The sequence below is a fragment of the Heptranchias perlo genome, chromosome 2 (assembly GCF_035084215.1).
Source record: "Heptranchias perlo isolate sHepPer1 chromosome 2, sHepPer1.hap1, whole genome shotgun sequence".
In the NCBI taxonomy this organism is placed as follows: domain Eukaryota; kingdom Metazoa; phylum Chordata; class Chondrichthyes; order Hexanchiformes; family Hexanchidae; genus Heptranchias; species Heptranchias perlo.
The window spans coordinates 121,349,127-121,370,511 of record NC_090326.1 but is presented as its reverse complement, the minus strand read 5'-3'; the positions used below and the strand labels follow the sequence as shown (position 1 = coordinate 121,370,511).

The 21,385-nt window shown below is 41.7% G+C and overlaps 1 protein-coding gene across 3 annotated transcripts in view; it reads left to right on the top strand.

The window, feature by feature from the left end:
- si:dkey-12j5.1 (uncharacterized) overlaps positions 1-21,385 on the top strand; it is a 409,564-nt gene that overhangs the window by 380,659 nt on the left and 7,520 nt on the right. Inside the window, exon 13 of one of the 3 annotated variants that reach the window (XM_068006764.1) lies at positions 682-771. The exons of the other annotated variants lie outside the window; for them this stretch is intronic. Within the exon in view, the coding sequence (XP_067862865.1) occupies positions 682-705 (24 nt within the window). The 3' untranslated portion in view covers positions 706-771. Of the gene's footprint in view, positions 1-681; positions 772-21,385 lie in introns of those variants that run through there. 3 annotated transcript variants of the gene reach the window in all.

The following is a 21,385-nucleotide window of genomic DNA, read 5'->3' as shown; positions in this document are numbered from 1 at the left end:
GTCACAAAAATCTTGGGTGTGCATTACCTGTGATTCTTTGGATGTCAGGTCGTTTATCCTCATGAGTGCCATCAGTAATGGGAGAAGGTTGCTACGACAGTTGATGACGTTCCATCGTGATAAAAGAGATAGCACATTCTCTTGGCAGAAGGATTATTTTCTGCTCTGTAGTTTAGCTAAGATGCCCTTATCTATTTTCTTGGATGAATATTGTTCTCTCCATTATTATGATTATGATGAAAGGAATTAGTTCACTCCGGTTATTGCAAAGCCGCCAGAGAGTGCTTGTACACCTTGTAGCTGGATAGTTCTTCCTTTGTATAATTTTCAGTTTCCTGAGATAAGTATTCATGAATCTTGGAACGTTGAAAAGTTAATTTTAAACTCTGCTTAACGGGGATAGCGTTTTAAAAATCCATTTAAATAAATCCACAAATGATGCAGAGAATTAAATCATGATGAAGCTGACATCAACAAAAACTTACTAAAGAACTTTAAATTAGAAATGGATATGTTGATTTGCTTTGACATTTTGCCTATGTCAACATTTAATATCAACAAAATATGAATTTTAGCGAAGGATTTATTGCTGCAAGCAGAAAATTGCACATCAATGAATATTAATGGAAACTATGGATTTTTATATTATATTTTTATATTACTTTCAAAATATTATAATAGGGCTGTACATCACAGAGTGGTTAATCAACAGTACCTCTTGACCTTGGAAACTCCATCAGCACCATTTCATTTTTTTTTACTATCGGTCAAAATGATGGTCATCATTTACAGCAATAAGAAGCAGCCTTTACCTGTCCAAGAAGACTTTATTAAATAGGTGATAGATGCCAGCTGCCTGTGATCACTAAAACCAAAATACACTATATATTCTATATGTTGTCGGGTAGATCACATTAATGAAAACGGTGGAAGTGACTTTTCAAGAGTTGATGTTACATTTAATAATAAAGGTTTATAAAGCATTTGGAAATTTCATCTTATTTATTAAAAAAAAGTTACATTGTTATTACAAGAGGCACTTGTCACGAGCGTGAATACAATACAGGAAGGGAATGCTAAAAATACACTCAAAGGATTATACCTCATGAACTTTAGACTGTGCTTATATACAATAAAGCAGTGCTGAAATCTATATCTTCATTGTTATCTATAAGCTGACTAAACTGAAATAATTCATTAAAATGTGGCAATAGATCAAATGTGGGCAACTGTTTCCAGTTTTGACAGTATGTTATTGAATCCTTCACAAAATCTGATATGCATTGCTCTGAACCTTTACCATTAGAGAGAAACCAAAATCCCAGTGTTCGTCTGACAATAGATGGAGAAGTCTTATTTTCACACCTTCTCTTCTTCTACTGTTGCTGAGTTCAACTTTTGCCAGAAGACAAGCTGAGAGGGGGGCAGGAAATATTCAAACATGAGCAAGTTGGAATATCTATTTACACAGGGCATCAGAGTTGCAACTATAGACTGTGTACCTATTGTCTCTTTTTCCCTACCCCTTAAATTTTAGATTTTTTTTCCCTCTACCCTTTGGGTTTCCCCCATGATGTACTATTCACTGACTGTTCCATGACTCAATCTCTTCCATTCTTGAGGTATTGTAAACAATTTTACAACACCAAGTTATAGTCCAGCAATTTTATTTTAAATTCACAAGCTTTCGGAGGCTTCCTCCTTCGTCAGGTGAACGATGTGGAAATGAAATCCTCGAAATGAAATCGCATTTATAATTCACAGAACAATGCTTGGTGAGTACAGACAGTTTTTTCAACTGCCCGTTGCCAAGGCAATCAGTGTGCAGACAGACAGGTGTTACCTGCCAGGTCTCACAGAATATACAAATCACCAAAAAAAACAACAAACAAATAAAAACAGAGATAGAGAGGTAGAAACATAGAAAAGACAGTAACTGACCCGTTATATTAAAAACAGATAACATTTGTTCGCTGGTGGGGTAACGTGTAGCATGACATGAACCCAAGATCCCGGTTGAGGCCGTCCTCATGGGTGCGGAACTTGGCTATCAATTTCTGTGAGGTATGCACTGGGGACCTGCAAGAGAAGTACAATTTCACAATCTCCACTTTTCACTCCCTCCTTCATGAAGTGCATGTCAACTTCACCTGCCATCGCTTCAGATAACTTCTACACTCCTCTAACTTGAAACCATCAAATGTATAGATATAAGGAATTGCGGGGAGAAGCTGCACCATAACATGTTAATATATCTAACCACCACACTGGCCATAATTTTACTTTTAAAAGTGATCTAAATTGGAATGGAAGTGTTCATATCAGTTTTGAAGAGAACTGAACTGTAGTTGAGCATATCATTTTCCTTCTGAACTTTTTTGTTGCCTAAAGTGTGTGTGTGTGTTGGGAGGGGTGGGTGGCAAGAATAATATCAGTGCTTGTCAATATTTCCCATTAACTCCCAGCTGACACCAGAGCCTACCATTTTAAAGCATCATATAAATTGAATCATTTTCCTCTCACCATAAAATATTAAATATCTGTTAAGCATGTTTGTCTGAAGAACGAATTCTTTGTAATTGTCCACTAATTAGTGTCAGTGGATCATTTTCTTCTATGAGTAACTTGAGAAGATATCAGAACAGAGGCTACTGCCTGCTCACATCACACCTCATAGGCTGCAACTATCCTAATATAGTAAATCTATTTCTCAAGTTAAAACAAATTTAGCTCAGGGGCACCGTAAAATAAATATCGAGTATAGTTTTTGATAAACTTTTGCCCCTCAGGTCACAGGAGTGTCCTCAGAGCAATCATTTACCATGGTTGCTCTCTGATTTAGTCAATATTTCTATATTAGATTATTCACTTCAGTGAAAGCTTGATGTGAAATTGATGTGGGAATAGAGAAAGCAATAACTGTCCAGCCCATACGGTTTAATACGGGAAACTGTGTAGCTGTCTTACTTATGAGAACGGAAAGCGTTCTTAGTGCCCATCTGTTGCAAACTTTGCAATGCAGAACACTGCACAGTTGATTATCAGGAAAGAAAAAATTATGCAACAAAAAACAAAATATTGATTTGCTCCAGAACTTCAAGATTTTTGGTGGATTAGTTGAGAGATTTGGAATTTGCTGCATTGGGAATTAATGATGCAAACCTGCTTAACGAAGAACTAGCACTCTGCTGCCCAGCCTAGTGCTTGTGGATTATGATGGGTATATTGTACCAATATTGTTGAATAGCACATCACTCCAACTACAAACTGATGTTACCACATCATCAGCAATAATGATGGGACTTAACCCTCTAATTCTTCTGTTAAACTCTGAATTACTACTCGCTGTAGTTAATCATCTTGAGCTTCCGTTGTGGTGAAGAGATCCTGAAGGTGGCCTTTCAAAATGCCAGCTAAGGTAGCCTGGGGCAAAGACTGATCTGCCAGCTTCTTGTGATAAAGCAGATTAATGAGTGTATTTTCAGTTTCCTCACCAGCAAAATTATACTAAGTCAACTCAGCCCAAGGCCATTATCAAGTATGTGAAAATATTTAAATTGCCAGTATTAGACAAACCAGCCTTTCAAGGAGGTTATTAACCAGACCTAATCTGACATGTATAAATACGATTTGCTATCATTGACCATGAAATGAGCAATTGTAGCCTGCAGCAGGAAACTGCATAATGTTGATAATTATGTTCAGACACATTTATAATTGGTCAGTATTTTTTTAATTGTGTGTTTAGGATTTGTTTCTCGTATACAGATTTTGTCCGATTATCCCTAGTGTGCTCTACACTGTAACATTACCTGTTTTCAATTGGAGATGTTCCAGTGATTTGAACCTTTTGGCAAAGGACCCTATCCTTTGTCTCCAGAAGCTGGTTGGCTTTAAAACTATTTCTGCATCCAACATAATTTTGTTAAATTGTTTCTGTTATTTATGGGTTGTATAGGTTTGTATGTTCATTAATGACAATTAGCTTATCCTCAATTAAAACATCCAGTCAGTAGAAATTAAGATCAATTAATCGGCTTGCCTTTGAACCAGTGGGCCTGAAAAGAGTAAAGTGCTTTGCAAACATTTGCATTAATCTTTGAGAACCCATTCTAAAAGAAGCCTGGAAACATTTTAAGGATAATTTTTTTTTTAAATCCTCAGAATAAAAAAAAATCTAAATAATATATTTATTGGCTGGACAACTGAAATATGATTAGGCTGAAAATGTGCACTGAACATTTAGTGTGACATTTAAATAATATTCTGTGTGACACAGAATGCACATTGAACTAGGAACCTTTTGGTGATAGTTTAATGGATCCAAATATTCAGTAATTTTAATTGAATTTAATTTAACTTTCAATAACCTACGGAATATTTACTTACCACAGTAATTGAATGAGAGAGCTGCACATAAATTGAAGAGAACCTAGGAAGTTCATAACATATTAAAAACATTTTCCTTCATTGTGAGTGCATTTATTGATTCCTACACCCAAGAGAACTTCTGAGCGCTTGATTAGTATGAGTTTCCAAATTCTTTGTTCTTTTGATAGCCATTCCTTTTTATGACAAGTGGTGGTGTGTTGGCAGCCCTTATGCATTTGGAATCAGAACCATAGAGTGCATTTATGCCTCAACAAATACTGTACATGCAAAATGAATCCACACACAAGCATATGAGTGTAATTATGAAAAGTCAATTATATCCACCGACTAAGATCCTGTAATGGAATTTGTTCATTAATGCTTTTGATCCAGATGTAAATGGCACAATTTCAAATTATACGTGTGGTCTGTGGAACCATTGTTTCCTGCAAGCTAAACAATGGCGCAACAGTTCTGGCTGGGTCCAGACGTTCTGATATGGCACAGGCCAATGAGAACAATTGTCATGTGATGTACCAGTGGAAAACACGCATTAAAAGCCAATGCCTAATTATTCTTTTAGCTACATATTTTCCATACACTTTACATCCCGCTATTCCACAGAGCATTCCATAGTCAAAAGGAAATCACAGGCTGCTTGATCCCAGGATTCTTACAACATGCTACTCTTGAACTAGCTGCTGCGCAATTGGCAAGAATGATTCTGAATTGACCATCTCTGTTCCTTCACAATGTCTCACAACCACATGGTGTATTTGTTTAGGGAATTCACCACGTGGGGAATTAGTGGTGCAAATCCATATCTTACTATACTATGGTTCAGTGCATTCACACACCAATCTTAAAGATGAGCCCAGAATTCCTACTACTACATTAAAAGCACCAAAATTAACACATGTATGTTTACCTTGTAATTCATTTACCAGGTTTAACTCAACTATTTGTTAACTAATAATAAAGAAATGCTACTGAATCTGGACATGTACTGCCAAAGAAGTGTTATGGTTGCATTGTGGTACCACTGTAGTTATGATCCAAATGTTCCAGTATTTCAACAGATGGATATATTCTGGTAACTATCTATCTCCAGAGCTGCAACAACCCATTCAAAGATCTTAACAGTAATGTTTGTCTGTCGCCCTGAGTAGTTGCTGTCATCTGTCCCACACCGCTTCCGTCTGAGTTCCTGCTATCTCTCTGAATAGTTGTATACAGTCTCTATTAGTGGTCCCTTTCATTGTCTTTCACCACCACTTTTCCATCCACACCAATAATTCTCATTTTCTTTTTCGGGTCTCAGTAGCCCCAAAGTACCTTTCTCAACAGTTTCACATTGCCTTTCACAGATCACAGGGCACTTAGAAAATCATAATATGGTTAGATAGAGTCAACACGGTTTTATGAAAGGGAAATCGTGTTTGACAAATCTATTAGAGTTTTTTAAGGGTGTAACTCACAGTGTAGATAAGGGGGAACCAGTGGATGTGGTATATTTGGATTTTCAAAAGGCATTCGATAAGGTGTCGCACAAGAGATTGTTACATGAGATTAAGGCTCATGGGATTGTCCGTTAACAAATCCTCAATCCATGTTAAATGGATTGAGGATTGGTTAATGGACAGAAAACAGAGAGCAGGAATAAACGGGTCATTTTCGGGTTGGCAGGTTGTAACTAGTGGGGTGCCGCAAGGATCAGTGCTCGGGCCTCAGCTGTTTACAATATATATCAATGACTTAGATGAGGGGACCGAGTGTAATGTATCCAAGTTTGCTGACGATGCAAAGCTAGGTGGGAAAGTAAGCTGTGAGGAGGACACAAAGAGTCTGCAAAGGGATATAGGACAGGTTACGTGAGTGGGCAAGAAGGTAGCAGATGAAGTATAATGTGGGGAAATGTGAAATTATCCACTTTGGTCGGAAGAATAAAAAAGCAGAATTTTTTAAAAGGTGAGAGATTAAGAAATGTTTGGTAGTCAGAGGAATTTGGATGTCCTTGGACACAATTCGCAGAAAATTAACATGCAGGTATAGCAAGCAATTAGGAAGGCAAATGGTACATTAGCCTTTATTGCAAGGGGTTGGAGTATAAGAGTAAGGAGGTCTTGCAGCATTTATGTAGGGCTGTGGTGAGACCACACCTGGAGTACTGTGTACAGTTTTGCTCTCCTTACTAAAAGGAAGGATATACTTGCCTTAGAGGTGGTACAATGAAGGTTCACTAGATTGATTCCTGAGATGAGAGGGATGTCCTATGAGGAGAGATTGAGTAGAATGGGCCTATATTCTCTGGAGTGCAGAAGAATGAGAGGTGATATGGTAGATGCTGAGAGGCTGTTTCCCCTGGCTGGAAAGTTTAGAACTGGGGGCCATAGTCTCAAGATAAGGGACTGGCCATTTAGGACCGAGATGAGGAAACATTTCTTCAATTATAGGGCTGTGGATGCTCAATCGTTGAGTATATTCAAGACTGAGATCGATAGATTTTTGGACACTAAGGGAATCAAGGGATATGGGGATAGCGCGGGAAGTGGAGTTGAGGTAGAAGATCAGCCATGATCTTATTGAAAGACAGAGCAGGCTCAAGGGGCCGTATGGCCTACTCCTGCTCCTATTTCTTATGTTCTTACACTCAGACGCATAGCCAGGTGTGGAAAATTCTGTATATTTAGTTTGTGGGGAGTGTGTGGTGAGGCAAGATGCTAATTCTGTAGATTTCCATCCAAAAGCCAGTCTCAGGAGGTACAGCTGTGCAACTTCCCAATGTGATGGTCGGAGATCCAATCTGCAAGTTGTAGAAATGAGGTCCCAAACAATACACAGGGTCACTCACCTGCAACTCCTGGAGTCAGTTTTTGGATGGGAAAGTTACGCATCCGGTCATATGTGGAAAGCATGGGAATTACAAGATGATGTCATTTTAAGAAAGTGACCACTGGGAGTTAGGAATAAGTAAAATTTGAAGATTTAGCGAATTTTTCAATGTTGATTGAGAATCTTGTAGTAAAAAGAATCTTTCAGTTTAAAAAATGGATTCTTGAGAAAAATGGTTGAATTCACGCACTAAAAAAAAGACTGTAAAAGACAATAAAATGGTAGAATTCTGGCAGTAAAAGTGATTGGATCCTTGCAGTAGAAATGATGAAACTCTTGCAGTAAAATGATTTTGAGACTCTTGCATTAAGACTTCAGTCTACATGTAATTTCGAATATATTTCATTAATCTTTTCTGAAAGACACATTGGGCTCGATTTTCCGACCTTCGTGCTGGTGGGTTCGTGGCGGGGGGGCTCCGAAAATCGAGGATTCCCAGGGCGGGTCCGGAGCCCGGCTCCAACCCGCCCACTTCCGGGTTCCCCAGTGACGCGTTTAGACCCGCGCGCAGCCCCCGCCGGCAATTAAAACCAGCGGGATCCCACTTAAACCAATTAAGTAGATACTTCAGGTCGTTTGCAGACCTGATTGACATGATATTTTAGGAGGGGTGAGATTTTCAACTCAACTGAGACTGTTTCCCGTACTGGGGGAAACACTCCCAGTTGAAACGGAAGTGTTGCAGCCACCAGTCTGTGGGAGCTGCAAAGGTCCATTTGACAGGTTGCGGGGGAGACCCTCAGTCATTGCAGGAGGCCACTTTGTCACTTTGGACAAAGTTTGGCCTCCACCACCCTCCTCCTAACACTAAAATTCACCAACTTAGAACCTCAACCCCGGTGTGCAGACACATTTACCTACCTTGAAGACCCCCTCAAACATACATCTTCCGGATGGGGGCCGCCGTAGCTGCAGTCATGACCTCCTCGGAGGACGAACAGCATCACCAGCCTCGCCGACCACGCCGTCCCCCACTGACACGTGGAGCTGCACAACACAGTGCTGTGACACATCCACCTGCACAGCGGGAGGGAGGGCAACCGCAGAGAGAGATGCGTCGCAGAAGGCACTACCCTCGCCACAGGGTCTACAGACCGAGGCTCAGCTTCCTGGACCTCTCTGAGGAGCAGTGCATACGGAGGCTCAGAGTCAGTCGCCAGGTAGTCACAGACATCTGCAGCCTCCTTGATGACGAGCTGCTCCCGGATGGACCGAGCAGCATCTTCTTAACTGTCGCTGTCAAAGTCACCGCTGCCCTCAACTTCTTCACCTCCGGATCCTTCCAGGGTGCCACCGGGGTCTCTCAGTCGTCTGCACACACGTACATAAGGCAGGTCACCGACGGCTTGTTCTGCAGGGCCTCGCACTATATGAACTTCCCCATGGATGACCTCAGCCAGATGGAGAGGGCAGTGGGATTCCACGCTCATATATGGGTGCAGGGTGTAATCGATTGCACCCATATATGAGCATCTCCACACGAGCCAGGACTGTTCATCAACAGGAAGGGCTATCACTCCATCAACACTCAGCACATCTGTGACCAACGCAAGAGATTCCTTCACGTGTGCACCAGATACCCTGGCAGCTGCCACGATTCCTTCATCCTCCGGGAGTCCAACATCCCGCCCCTCTTCCACTCACCCAACACCCGCAAGGACTGGCTCCTCGGGGACAAGAGATACCCCCTGCACACCTGGCTTATGACACCTCTGAGGAACCCCACCACCGAGCCACAGCGTCGATATAATGACAGCCACATCGCTACCAGGTCTACAATTGAGCAGGCTATAGGGTTGCTCAAGATGCGCTTTAGGTGCCTTGATCGTTCTGGGGGAGCGCTTCAATACGCACCAGACAGAGTGGGATGCATTATAGTCGTCTGTTGTGCCCTGAACAACAAGGCACAACAGAGAGGGGTGCCGCTGGAGGAGGCCCCATCCTCATCTGCCACCCATATTGAGGAGGAGGAGGAGGAGGAGGAACAACCCATGGGCAGAACAGCGGCTCACCTGGCTGCTTGTGAGGCCAGGGAGTCACTGATATGTGAACGGTTCTCCTAACATCAGACTGTGTGAAGAGTCCAATCCTCATCACCTGGATAGAGGAGCGGCCACACCAGCCCCTTCCCCTGCCCCCTGCACAAAACAGTGGTGCAACTACACCTACACCCACTGTAGAATGACCCAATGGGCGGCATCAAGTGTGCGTGTTCATGGTGAACCTCATGAAAGGGAACTATTCCACAAGCCAGTCAAGATTCCATGTTGTAAACTTCTATGATTCTAATGGGCAAGATGTGACAGTAGTGGTAATAATAATAAGATTTATTGTGAATGTAGAAGAAAACAAATATAAATAAAAAACATGACAAATCGTCACACACCCTTGTGCATCCCCTTTGTGTTCACAAAACCTTCACCTTACGTTTATGGGAACCCCAAAGTGGTGCTACCCCTGTGGCTTCAGCAGAGGTAGTGGCGGGTTGCTCTTGTCCATGCCCTGACCGATGAGATGCTTTGCGCGGATGCCCTCTGGGTTTCGGTGCCCGTGAGGACCCCTCCAATGACTGCTCCACCTGAACCTGTGCAGGGGCAGACTCGAGCACCTGGACAGGAGGCAGCACTGCGGGTACTGGTTGAGAGGGGGGCAACGGGTGAGACGTGGAAACACTCTGAGTGGCGTCCCCACTTCCATGTCCCCTTTCGCCATCATCCATCTCCTGGGCCTTCTGGCATCTCTTCTCCTATCAAGGCAAAACACAGAGAGGTGTGATTGAGTGATGGTTGCATAGTGACCCGCTGCATGCATTGGTGTGGGTGGGGGTGATCGTGAGGGAGATGCATGGGAGGGTGCGTGTGAGACATAGCCATGAGATTGTATGAGGATTGGGTTGCATGGTAGTGTTCGAATGGGAACTGGGGAGGTGAGTAAGTGCAGGCAAGGTGAGGATGATGGTTGAGTGGATGTGAGGAGTGATGCGAGAGCATTGTGGTGGCAGTGCAGAAGGAGTTGTGTGGTGGTGGAGATGATGTGGAAGACGGAGTGTGGGAGAATGTGTAAGTATACTCATTTTGGCTGACCTGGTTAGGTCATTAAAGCGCTTCCTGTACTGGACCTAGGTTCGGGAGCTGTTACTGCGCTGCTGACCTCCTCTGCCACCTCGAGCCAGACCTTCTTGGTGGCAGAGGCAGGCCACTTCCTCCTGTCCGCTGGGAAAAATGTTTCCCTCCTCCTCCTCACCCCATCGAGCAGCACCTGGAGTGAGGAGTCAGAGAACCTTGGAGCAGCCTTGCCTCTGGCCTGCTACATGATCCAAAATTGGTTGTTTGCTGCAGGAGGAGCTTTGGAGGACTGCCCCTTTAAATAGGGCTCCTGCTGACAGCCTGTGATACGGGTGCTCAGTGCACCCGCTGCACAGGTCTGGAACGGGAAACCCGGAAGCCACGGTAAGTGCCTTCAATTAGGCTGCGATCGCGTGTGGAGCACCCCGAATTCACTGTGCACGTTACCCACGCGCCCAGTCGACCCCCCGCTGCCAACCCGCCTCCTTCCTAAAATTGAGGCCGTTATTTGGAAAACAGTGTTTCTTTAAAACAGGCACGAACAAGATTTGTGGAAATGTCTCATTCCCTGAATGTATGCTGTGTGTCATAGCGTTACATATTGCTGCAATTATACAGATAATCATTGCGTGGAAGTTTTACATTTTTGAATATTTTGAGTTTTAATTATCTTCTTTTTATTTAGTCTTGGTGGGCTCCAGTTAAAATCTGAATATATGATGATATTGACAGAACATTCATAATGAGATGACCAAGCAGCATCTTCTGAGTTACCTGCAGCTCTTTTGTGGCTCAGCCATGCTCTTTGTACCCACCCACATGTTCAATTGTTCTGTGGGAGATACTTTAACGTAAACTATGGTCAGCCACAACATGCTTCCTTCCAAGAAGGAATGATAGGTAGGATGATGGTGTCAGATGAAAATGATTAATTTGCTTTCTTCTTGAACTAAGTTTGTACATGGTTACAGTATTTGTAGTTTCCTTGTAATTTATTGATTTTTTTTAAATGTGCAGTAAACTCAGTCTTTGATTTCATATACAGTGAAACCTGTATAAATTGTCACCTGCAAAAAATGGACACTTAGTGACATTCGCAAATAAATGACATTGTAATAGATACAAGCTGCACTTTGAAACCACAGACACTCGCAAATTACGAACTACGGACAGCCTTCAGTGCACCAAGTTCATTTACAACTTAAAATATGGGACATGCAGGTCAGCGCGAGGTGACAGTGGGTGAAAGAAACGGCTTTTGTAGCATGGCGAGCTCTTTACCCAGCATCCACAGCGGCAGAGAAACCACTCTATCTCTGGGATTGAATGCCTGCATGGCTCTATCCCAGGGATAGAACGGTTTCTCTGCTATTATGGATGCTGGGTAAAGAACTCCCCATTCGACAAATGCCGGGAACTGCAGCATATCTCACTCCACCAGTACATCAGGTACTGATGAGCTGCTAAAAGCCCCTACCCACTCCCTAGCACATCAAACATTAGCAGCTGCAGCAGACGGAGGGAGGGGGTCCCAGACAGGGGTCTACAGGACATTAATCGCCCCAATTTAGTTGGGATCTCCCAGACACTCCAGCCCGACAGCAGCCACCTCGCCCTGTGCAGGATGCCAACGTAGCAGATCCGAGGATCACAACATCCCTCCCTCAATGGTAATGGACTACGGGATGGCAATGAACTGGGAAACCCAATGAACAGAAAATGAACTGAAATCACATCCCACTGGCAGAGCACCAGAATTAGGCACGATCCCAGATGTAGGCGAAAAAAAGAAAGAACGCTGCAGGAGATGCAGCCAATCCCAGGATATTTGGCACATCCAGTTTACTGTGCATAGAATGACCATTTTGAAAATAAGCACACCTGCAAATAAAGGACACTTGATGCAAGTCCCTTAGGTTTCCCTAATTTACAGGTTTCACTGTAGTTTGTGACTAATGCATCCGGTTTTGCCCATTTTCAGCCAATTGACAAAATTGTCCTGGGCTCCTCTAACCCTAAGTGTCTAGTTCACGACAGTAGTGACCAACCTCACACAAATTAGCCAATTGTTTTCAGATTAAAAGTCTACTAACTCTGAAGTTTAAACCAGAATGTCCTATTTTCAACTTGAAATTCTACATTTTCCGGTGGGGGAGGGAGGAGAGGCATGCCCTGGGACCCTGTTCGAAATACACACATGTTAACACATGGCGGGGGGAGGGATAAGCACCGTTTTACATTTGTTGCCTATGCTCCTGCTCACATTAACTCTTTCATTGGTTCCTTGAAGCCATTTGCAGAACCTCACTGCACAGTCCCGTTCCACTCCATTATTTTGTCCACAGGTTCGTCCTAATTTCTGTTACTGTTTGTACCATTTCCAAATTAAACCAAATATGAAGGGCTTCTCAAAATTGTATTTCACCTGTAATTGTCCCTCTGTGGTGGCAGGGGAGCTTTCATAACGAGGGCATTTTTCTGACTGAAAAAATCCCAAACCGATGATTGAAGACACTATTGGAGCTGCTATTAAAACCAGATGACATACTATTATTACACTACACAACCAGAAAATTGGAGTAAGTATTTGTTTTTTAAAGCCATGGATTACAGTCACTTGTCCATATGCTAAAAGGAAATTAAGCAACACTGAATAAATAATATTTTAGGCCTTGAGGCTTTTTATTTTTAAAAAAGGCTCAGCGTGGTTGGGCTAGCATCCGTTGATTGAATACATATATTTTTTCCCGTTGCTTCCAAAATTTTTAGACGTGATTGCACAACTCTGGAAAGCTAAAGTTGCTGAACAAATGACAGAAGTGTTTGAAATCTTTACTTTTATATGGAAGTATTTGATTCAGTCGAGTTTGAAAAAAAAATCAAAGGAACACGAAGAAGAGTTTCTTTTGATTCTGAAACCAGTTAAGCATAACAGGATTCTGACCTATTTGATGGACATTTACAACTGATGTGGAAGAATAAAGTACAATAATTTAGAATTTCAGGTTAGTCAGCAGTTTCTGCATTAGCCTTTACGAGATAGGGACTGCAATAAAAATGATCTAAATTTGGTCCCATGAATCATTCTTGTAAATCATTGATTTCATGTAAATAGGAAGAGTATTCAACTCCATGAGGAATGATCTTTGTCAGCAGTTAAGTTGTTTGCTTACTCTTGGCCTGATTGCACAACAAATCCAGTGGGCAATTTTAAATTTTGACATACAGTGAAGCATTGATGCAGGAAAGTCGCCCATTGAATCCTAAAACCTTGTGTCCTAGAAAATTAGAAGAGAAAAAAACCTTGTAACCAGAGAGGAAATGATTTGGATACAGTGCCACTGCTGTTACTTTGAAATGCATTTCCGAACACCTGCAAGATATTTATGACCTAAATTTAGATTCAAGTTAAAAGATACCTTAGGCTTTTGTCATAAATTCATACTGCAACCTTGATGTCTCCATTGTTTTACTGTTTGATATTCACTCTGGGGAATGAAATATGATTGATTCGGGTATTGTATTACTAACAGTAATGCCTATAAGACTTTCTGGCAGTGACCTAAGTAGGCAATGAAGACAGCATTGTGACAGTTAACCAATTCAGCACTAGGAATGCTGAACACATTTAGCTGCCCAACACAAAGAGGCCCGTGTATTTCATTGTAGTTTACAGCTCGAATACTATAAATGACAAAGAGACTACTGACTAGAGTCTAAGTTCTGTTACAGCACAACCCGAGCAGTTATGTGTCGTTGAAATGCCAACACATCAATTTTTTTTAATAGTCTTTTTCCAAAATTACCTTCTTGGTTATTAAATTCTTCCAAGCAGTGTTTGTGAATGAGGCACACAGAGGAGACATGGGGCCCACTCAGTGCACAGCAGCCATTAAATTGGTCTGACATCTCATTGAGTGCAGCTGTTTATTAATAAGAATTGGCCTCCTGGTCATTAAGTGAGCTTGAGAGCCTTATTATTGACCAGTTCCACATCCTAACATGAGTCATTTTTAATATTGCAACTCATATAAGCATCTGAAATAGATCTATTGGTCTTCAGTATGTTAAATTTGAAAATAAAATCAGCACAATATAAGGTATTCAGAACTTCCAATATCTTTCAGCACAGTTTTATAAAAAATGAGCTTATGAAAATATTGAGTATGAATCCATCTATCTTTCAGTTGGATCAGGCAACTGAATGCCCGCTGTCCAATAATAGTCAGGTTGTTTGGGGTTGTTGTCCGAATCTGACAACCACTTTTCATGCCGAGCTCTGACGTCCCTTGGTGAGTGCTCCTGAGAGTTCCCTGTAATGAGTTGGTAGATTTTTGTATTGGAGTTTTTTAATGACTTTAGGTAGACAGGGTAAATGTGATTTTTAAAAATACAGCTGTAGCTGAAAAGGGCTCTCTATTTCTGTGTCAGAGAAGTGGCCCTTCAAGTTTCACCCTGCCATACAGATGATTGCTGGATGGGCTGTAGCTAGAAAGGCACTTTGCTCCACATATTCTGTTTATACCCTGGATGGCAGTCCAGGAGACTTCTGATTGGTCTCGCATTTTGCAAGGACTCAGCCCAATGCTTGCTGAGCCTTCCCACTGGACTGAGCGCTCGTTGCAAGCAAGCTAGTGTAGCTCTTATTATTAGCTGCAAGAAGATGTATCCCCCTGCCCTCCAATGTGACAGAGTGCAGCCCTCTTCACAACAAAATATGATGAGACTATTTCCACTGAAGCAGAGAAGACCAAGAGGAGATTTAATAGAAGTTTTCAGAATTATGAAGGCTACTGATAGAGTGAATAGGAAAGGCTATTTTCTCTATGTGGGAAGAGTGAGGAGAAAGGATAGGAGAAATTTCTTTACGCAGAGGATTATTCGAACATGGAACACTCTGCCGCAGGGAATAATGAGGCAGAGATCATTGCATTTTTTAAAGGAAAATTGGATAAATATTTGAAGCAGGGCAGAGCAGTGGGGTTTTCAATGCTGTAGCAGAGAGCCAGCACAGATTCAGTGACCTCCTTTTGTGCTGTAAAATTCTATGGTTCTGTGTGGCTGAAACACATATAGGACATATCCCAATCCAAACAGGTGATATTGAGCCTCCCTCAGAAACTGGAAAGTACCACATTATCTGAGGCTCACTCAGTGCAAACCTGTCCCTCCCTAGTATAACGATGCACCAATAAACAGAAAAGGACAAGGTGGAAGAGTTGGCTTAGTTTTTTATGCCAAGCTCCAGCAGCGAGTGTCCCTAGGAACTTCCTATCATGATGTAGTAGATTTCTGTTTTTATGTTTTTTAATGGCTTTAAGTGACAGGGTAAATTAGTTCAAAATTGGTTTCTGCCAATTGTAACTGAAAAGGAGTTACTTTTTCTGTATCAGGGGAATGGCCAATACATAAAACTGACCACATTCATTCACCTCTTCAGTAAGATTCAACTAGACTTCTTTGTTGGTGCTACTGCCTGTAGGAAGAAACTGATCAGATCGAATTTGCTTGGTGGCTGGTCTGCCTTTCTTCCAAATATCAATGTATATGAGTTTGCAGACTGAAAGAAATAGAGTAATTCATGGTCTCTAATGGCTGAACCATCACATTTGGGACGGAGATAGTTAATGTCTCAACATTAACACCTGTAACATGAAAAACCTACTTTTGGCATAAGGAAGACCATAGCTCTAGCTGCTCTTATGACTTTGAAGTCTGTGAGGTCAACCCAGGAATTGTGACATCCACCTATCTCATCACATTGGGAAAGAAATCTGTTTCATGTAAAAGCCTTGCAGGCGTACGAAATACTTTCTAAAGATGTTTGAACCACTTGTGGATCGACTGGATTGTTTTCTAAGTACTTGCACCATCAGTGACTTGCTTCTACGTATTATCTTTCTTGTAAGTTATTCTTATATTTGTAGCCTGAACATTACAGCCTAGCATTGTGGTATTTACTGCTTTTCAGAGGAGACAGGAGAACCTGGTGGCATTCCCACATGATTTCTGGTGCCCCATACCATCATCGGGGCAGTAATTGTTAATCCCATGGAACACTGTGCCACTCATTACACATGTGAGGATGCAGGTTTCAGTTCATAAAGGACTCTGTCTGCTCATGGAAACTGCTTTTCTGTTGTGTACACAAGTTAAAAGAGTTGATAAAAAACTAGATTCATAACACTCCCATTGAGAAATGAAGATGAGGGCTGATAACCTAGTAGGATCTTCAGCAAATGCAGGGCTCCCTCCAAGCTAAGGGGGCTAGAGTGACAGTAGAGTGCTTTTGGATTCCATTACTTTTTTTGGGGGGCCCTATGACAGGCTCTACAGGAGACTTGGTGGAGTGGCCCAAGTCTCCATTCTCAAATATGGGTTTTGCTGGGAGGTAAGGGACCAGACTATGATCCTTTAAATCTGGCCTGCCACTTCACCTGTTTTGAATGCCTTTTCTGCATCCGGGGAGAGCACCAAGGCAGGTATGTTAGTGGTTTTACAGTGGTACGCCATATTGAATAACTAAGAAAAATGGTGGCACTGCCAAATTTAGAGCCTCCTGGTTGTTAGAAGTATACAGGGCAAGATAAAGCATAAAAAGAAAGCTTATGACTGTCACAGAAAACTAAATACTGCAGAAAGCCTAGAGGAATATAGAAAGTACAGGGATGACGTAAAAAAGGAAATAAGGAAAGCAAAGAGAGGGCATGAAAAAAATATTAGCTAGTAAGATTAAAGAAAACCCAAAGATGTTTTATCAGTACATTAAGAACAAGAAGATAGCTAAGGAAAAGGTGGGATCTATCAGGGATGATAAGGGTAACTTGTGTGTAGAAGCAGAGGATGTGGATAGGGTTTTAAATTAATATTTTGTCTCCATATTCACAAAGGAAAGGGATGATCCGGACGTAGTAGTTAAAGAGGAGAGGTGTGAAATATTGGATAAGGTAAACATAACGAGAGAGGAAGTACTAGAGGGACTGGAATCCTTGAAAGTTGATAAGTCACCAGGGCCGGATGGATTGTTTCCTAGGCTATTGAAGGAAGCCAGGGAGGAAATAGCGGATCCTCTGAGGATCATTTTCCAATCCTCATTAGATACAGGGGAAGTACCGGAGGACTGAAGACTGCAAACATAGTACCATTGTTTAAAAAGGGTACGAGGGAAAGGCTGAACAATTATAGGCCGGTCAGTCGTACCTCGGTGGTGGGCAAACTATTAGAATCAATACTGAGAGATAGAATAAACTGTCACTTGGAAAGGCATGGTTTAATCAGGGATAGTCAGCATGGATTTGTTCAGGGAAGGTCATGCCTTACAAATCTGATTGAATTCTTTGAGGAAGTGACAAGGAGGATTGATGAGGGTAGTGCAGTGGATGTTGTCTACATGGATTTTAGTAAGGCATTTGACAAGGTCCCACATGGCAGACTGATCAGAAAGGTAAAAGCCCATGGGATACAGGGAAATGTGGCGAATTGGATCCAAAATTGGCTCAGTAACAGGAAACAAAGGGTAAAAGTCGATGGATGTCTTTGCGAATGGAAATCCGTTTCCAGTGGTGTGCCACAGAGCTCAGTGTTGGGTCCATTGCTGTTTGTGGTATATATTAATGATTTTGGATTTGAATGTAGGGGGCATGATTGGCAAATTTGCAGATGACACAAAAATTGGCCGTGTAGTTGATAGTGAAGAGGATAGCTGTAGACTCCAAGAAGATATCAATGGGTTGGTGGAGTGGGCGGAAAAGTGGCAAATGGAGTTCAACCCGGAGAAGTGTGAGGTAATGCACTTAGGGAGGGCAAACAGTAAAAGGGAATACGCAGTAAACGGGAATATATTGAGAGGGGTAGAGGAAGTGAGAGACCTTGGAGTGCATGTGCATAGGTCCCTGAAGGTGGCAGTACAGGTAGATAAGGTTGTGAAGAAGGCATACGGAATGCTCTCCGTTATTAGCCGAGGTATAGAATACGTCTTCCTACACGCTGTGTGCTATAGAATTGCAAGTTACGGTTGTGTGGACTAGCTCAGAGGTCTGCAGTTGGTCTAGAGATCAAGTTCTTGGCCAGACTTTATTTTCAGCAGCGAAAAGACTGGTGACTTTTTTCACCAATATCTTAGGGCTACCAACCGGTTAAAACAATCAAAACAGATACCTTTCGTATTTAGATAAAAGTAAATGCCATGTGAGACTATCAACACAAAAGATCATTGTGTAGTGTCGAGGTGGTGGTATCAGGATGAAGTATGGGGGCTGATTTTCAGCCTGCTACCGCCCCGGTAATGCCTGTAAACAAGGCGGTAGCGGATGAAAATTGCAAAAAAGAAATGCCGACTTACTGCTGGAAGTCTACCTGATTTTTAGATGGACTTTGATTTCGGCAGCGAATGCTCTCAAGGGAATAAGGCAGGCACCTAATTAGTATATTTAAATAAGGGGTCATATGATGCAATTAAGACCCCAAAGCAATTTCCATGTCTAAGGGGGCTGCCACCAGTACTTCCCCAACCCACCTACATACCATGGGTGGTACAGATTAAAGGGATCATTCACTACACTAAGGGAAAGCTGGAACCAAGTCTGGCACTCATTTTTCCTTGATTGCTTCAGGAGTTTTGAGCCTTAAGGCTTCTTTAACTTCAACTCCTTGGTGTGTGCTTTAAATTTCTCTCTCACTGCTCCATTGACACCCTTCCCAATCTTTCCAGCTCCCTTCTCTGAGGTGCTGCTGCAGGCCAATATTCAGTTCTGCCGTGCTAGATTTCCTGCCCTCCCAAACAGCAAGCTGCCTATAAGCAGCACAATCAGCGCTGGCAGCTCGCTTAAATGAGGCGCGATCATGAAAATCAATTGGGCTTCCCGCTGATGTCATCAGGCGAGTGGGGTGGATGCCCCATGCACTGCCCAATCTGCGCTACATATAAAAATCTCCTGCATGGTCTAGTAACAATAAACCTTAATGGAAAAGAAGGATATGATCCCTTTTCTGGCGACAATACTGTATAGAGAGTACTGCACTTTTCAAGTCTTGAATATAATTTTTATTTTGCAGGTGAGACTGATCACATAGTATGAAAGTATGAGTAGGTTATTCTCTGTTTCACTCATTGGGGGGAGGGGTGAAGAGCAGGGGAGTGAGACTAGGACAAATTGGATAGTCCTTTCAAAGAGCTGGCACAGCACGATGGGCTAAATGGCCTCCTTCTGTGCCGTATGTTTTTATGATTCACTCAATGAATATAATCAATATGCAGTGTTTTAATATTTAGTTATCTGTCTATAAAAATATTTATTTTACATAAATTTTAATTTTGTTTTTGAGTTTTTATTCTTGTGTTATTGGCAGGGAGAGCATCTCATGCTGAAGGCTGAGTGACATGAGTGATTATTGCAAATAAGGATCTGTGCAGTTTTTAAAATTTTGAAATCACTCTCTTCTGCAAGAAAGAAGACATATCACATGAAAGTTTTCCCACATCTAGTATAAATGGAAATCAAAATTTAATTTCATGTATCTCTGTCATCATAATTTCAAATATCTTGCTCAAAACTATTTGCTTCTGTCAGCTAGCAAGGACTGGCTGTTATCTGGTGTTGCTCTTTTCCCTAGTGCTTTCCTTTGCTGTCTGTCTCTGACTGTAAGACTAACAAGAGGATAGAAGCAAGACTGGATGAAAAGCTGGAGTGTCAGCTCACAAGTTTCATCTCTTTGCCACAGATAAGCAGAAGAAATAATATCATTTGTGTTCCAAAGATGTAGTTTAACTCTTTTAAGTACTGATTGCTCCTGGAGGGTCAAAGTGCAGGAGAGCAGTCACCAACCATTATGTAATATTTGGCCACTGGACCTGAATTTAATGAAATATAAAGAAAATTACAGCTGCCCATAGAGCTTCTAACAGTGAAATGACATGGGAAAAAAGCAATTAATCTTCTCTCAAAGCTACTAAAAGAAAAAAAGAACTTGGAAGGGAGTTCTCGCTGGTGTCCTGGCCAATATTTATCCCTCAACCAGCATCACCAAAAAACAGATTACCTGGTCATTTATCTTGTTGCTGTTTGTGGAACCTTGCTTTGCGCAAATTGGCTGCTGCATTTCTCTACATTATAACAGTAACTACATTTCAAAAAGTACTTCATTGGCTGTGAAGAGTTTTAGGACGTCCTGAGGTCATGAAAGGCACTATACAAATGCAAGTTCTTTCTTAAAATAGTAGATGCGAATAAACAAGTGAGCAAGCAGTAACAGACTATTCATCTTTATTACTACTACCACCATGGCTCTGGCTTCAATCTAAAAATGGGTGAAAAGGAATGTGTTAATAAAAAAAATAACTTTTGCTTGTTAAGGGATGTCTCCTTGTTAATGGCCTATTCTGAGAAACTTAAGCAGAATTTCACACGGGAGGGGGGGTCGAGGAGGAAAGGAAAGTGAATCTTGATTGCACATTCAGAACAGGTGTTAGTGATACAAAAGAGTGGCAAAATTTCACAGCTAGTATTTATTATTTTTTTTAAATCTAAATATAACACTGTCTTATCATGGTATAACAATGCTATATGATTCAGATATATTTTATGAAGACTGTCACATCATCAAAATAATTTAGTGGTAATATTTTATTAAACATGCATGGCAATTTTTACGTGCCCGATACATTTCAAAAGTTCAATTATAGTTTGTATGAAATAGTTGTATAAGTGTGGAGGCAGAAGATGTGGGTATGGTTCTTAATGAATACTTTGCATCTGTCTTCACAAAGGAGAGGGATGATGCAGGGATTGAATTTAAGGAGGAGGAGTGTGAAATATTGGATGGGATAAACATAGTGAGAGAGAAAGTATCAGGGGATTAGCATCTTTGAATGTGGATAAATCACCAGGGCCGGATGAAATGTATCCCAGGCTGTTAAAAGAAGCCAGGGAGGGAATAGCAGTGGCTTTAACAATCGTTTTCCAAACTTCACTGGATACAAGGCAAGGGAATACACAATAAATGGGATGGTACTGAGAGGTGTAGAGGAAGTGAGGGATCTTGGAGTGCATGTCCACAGA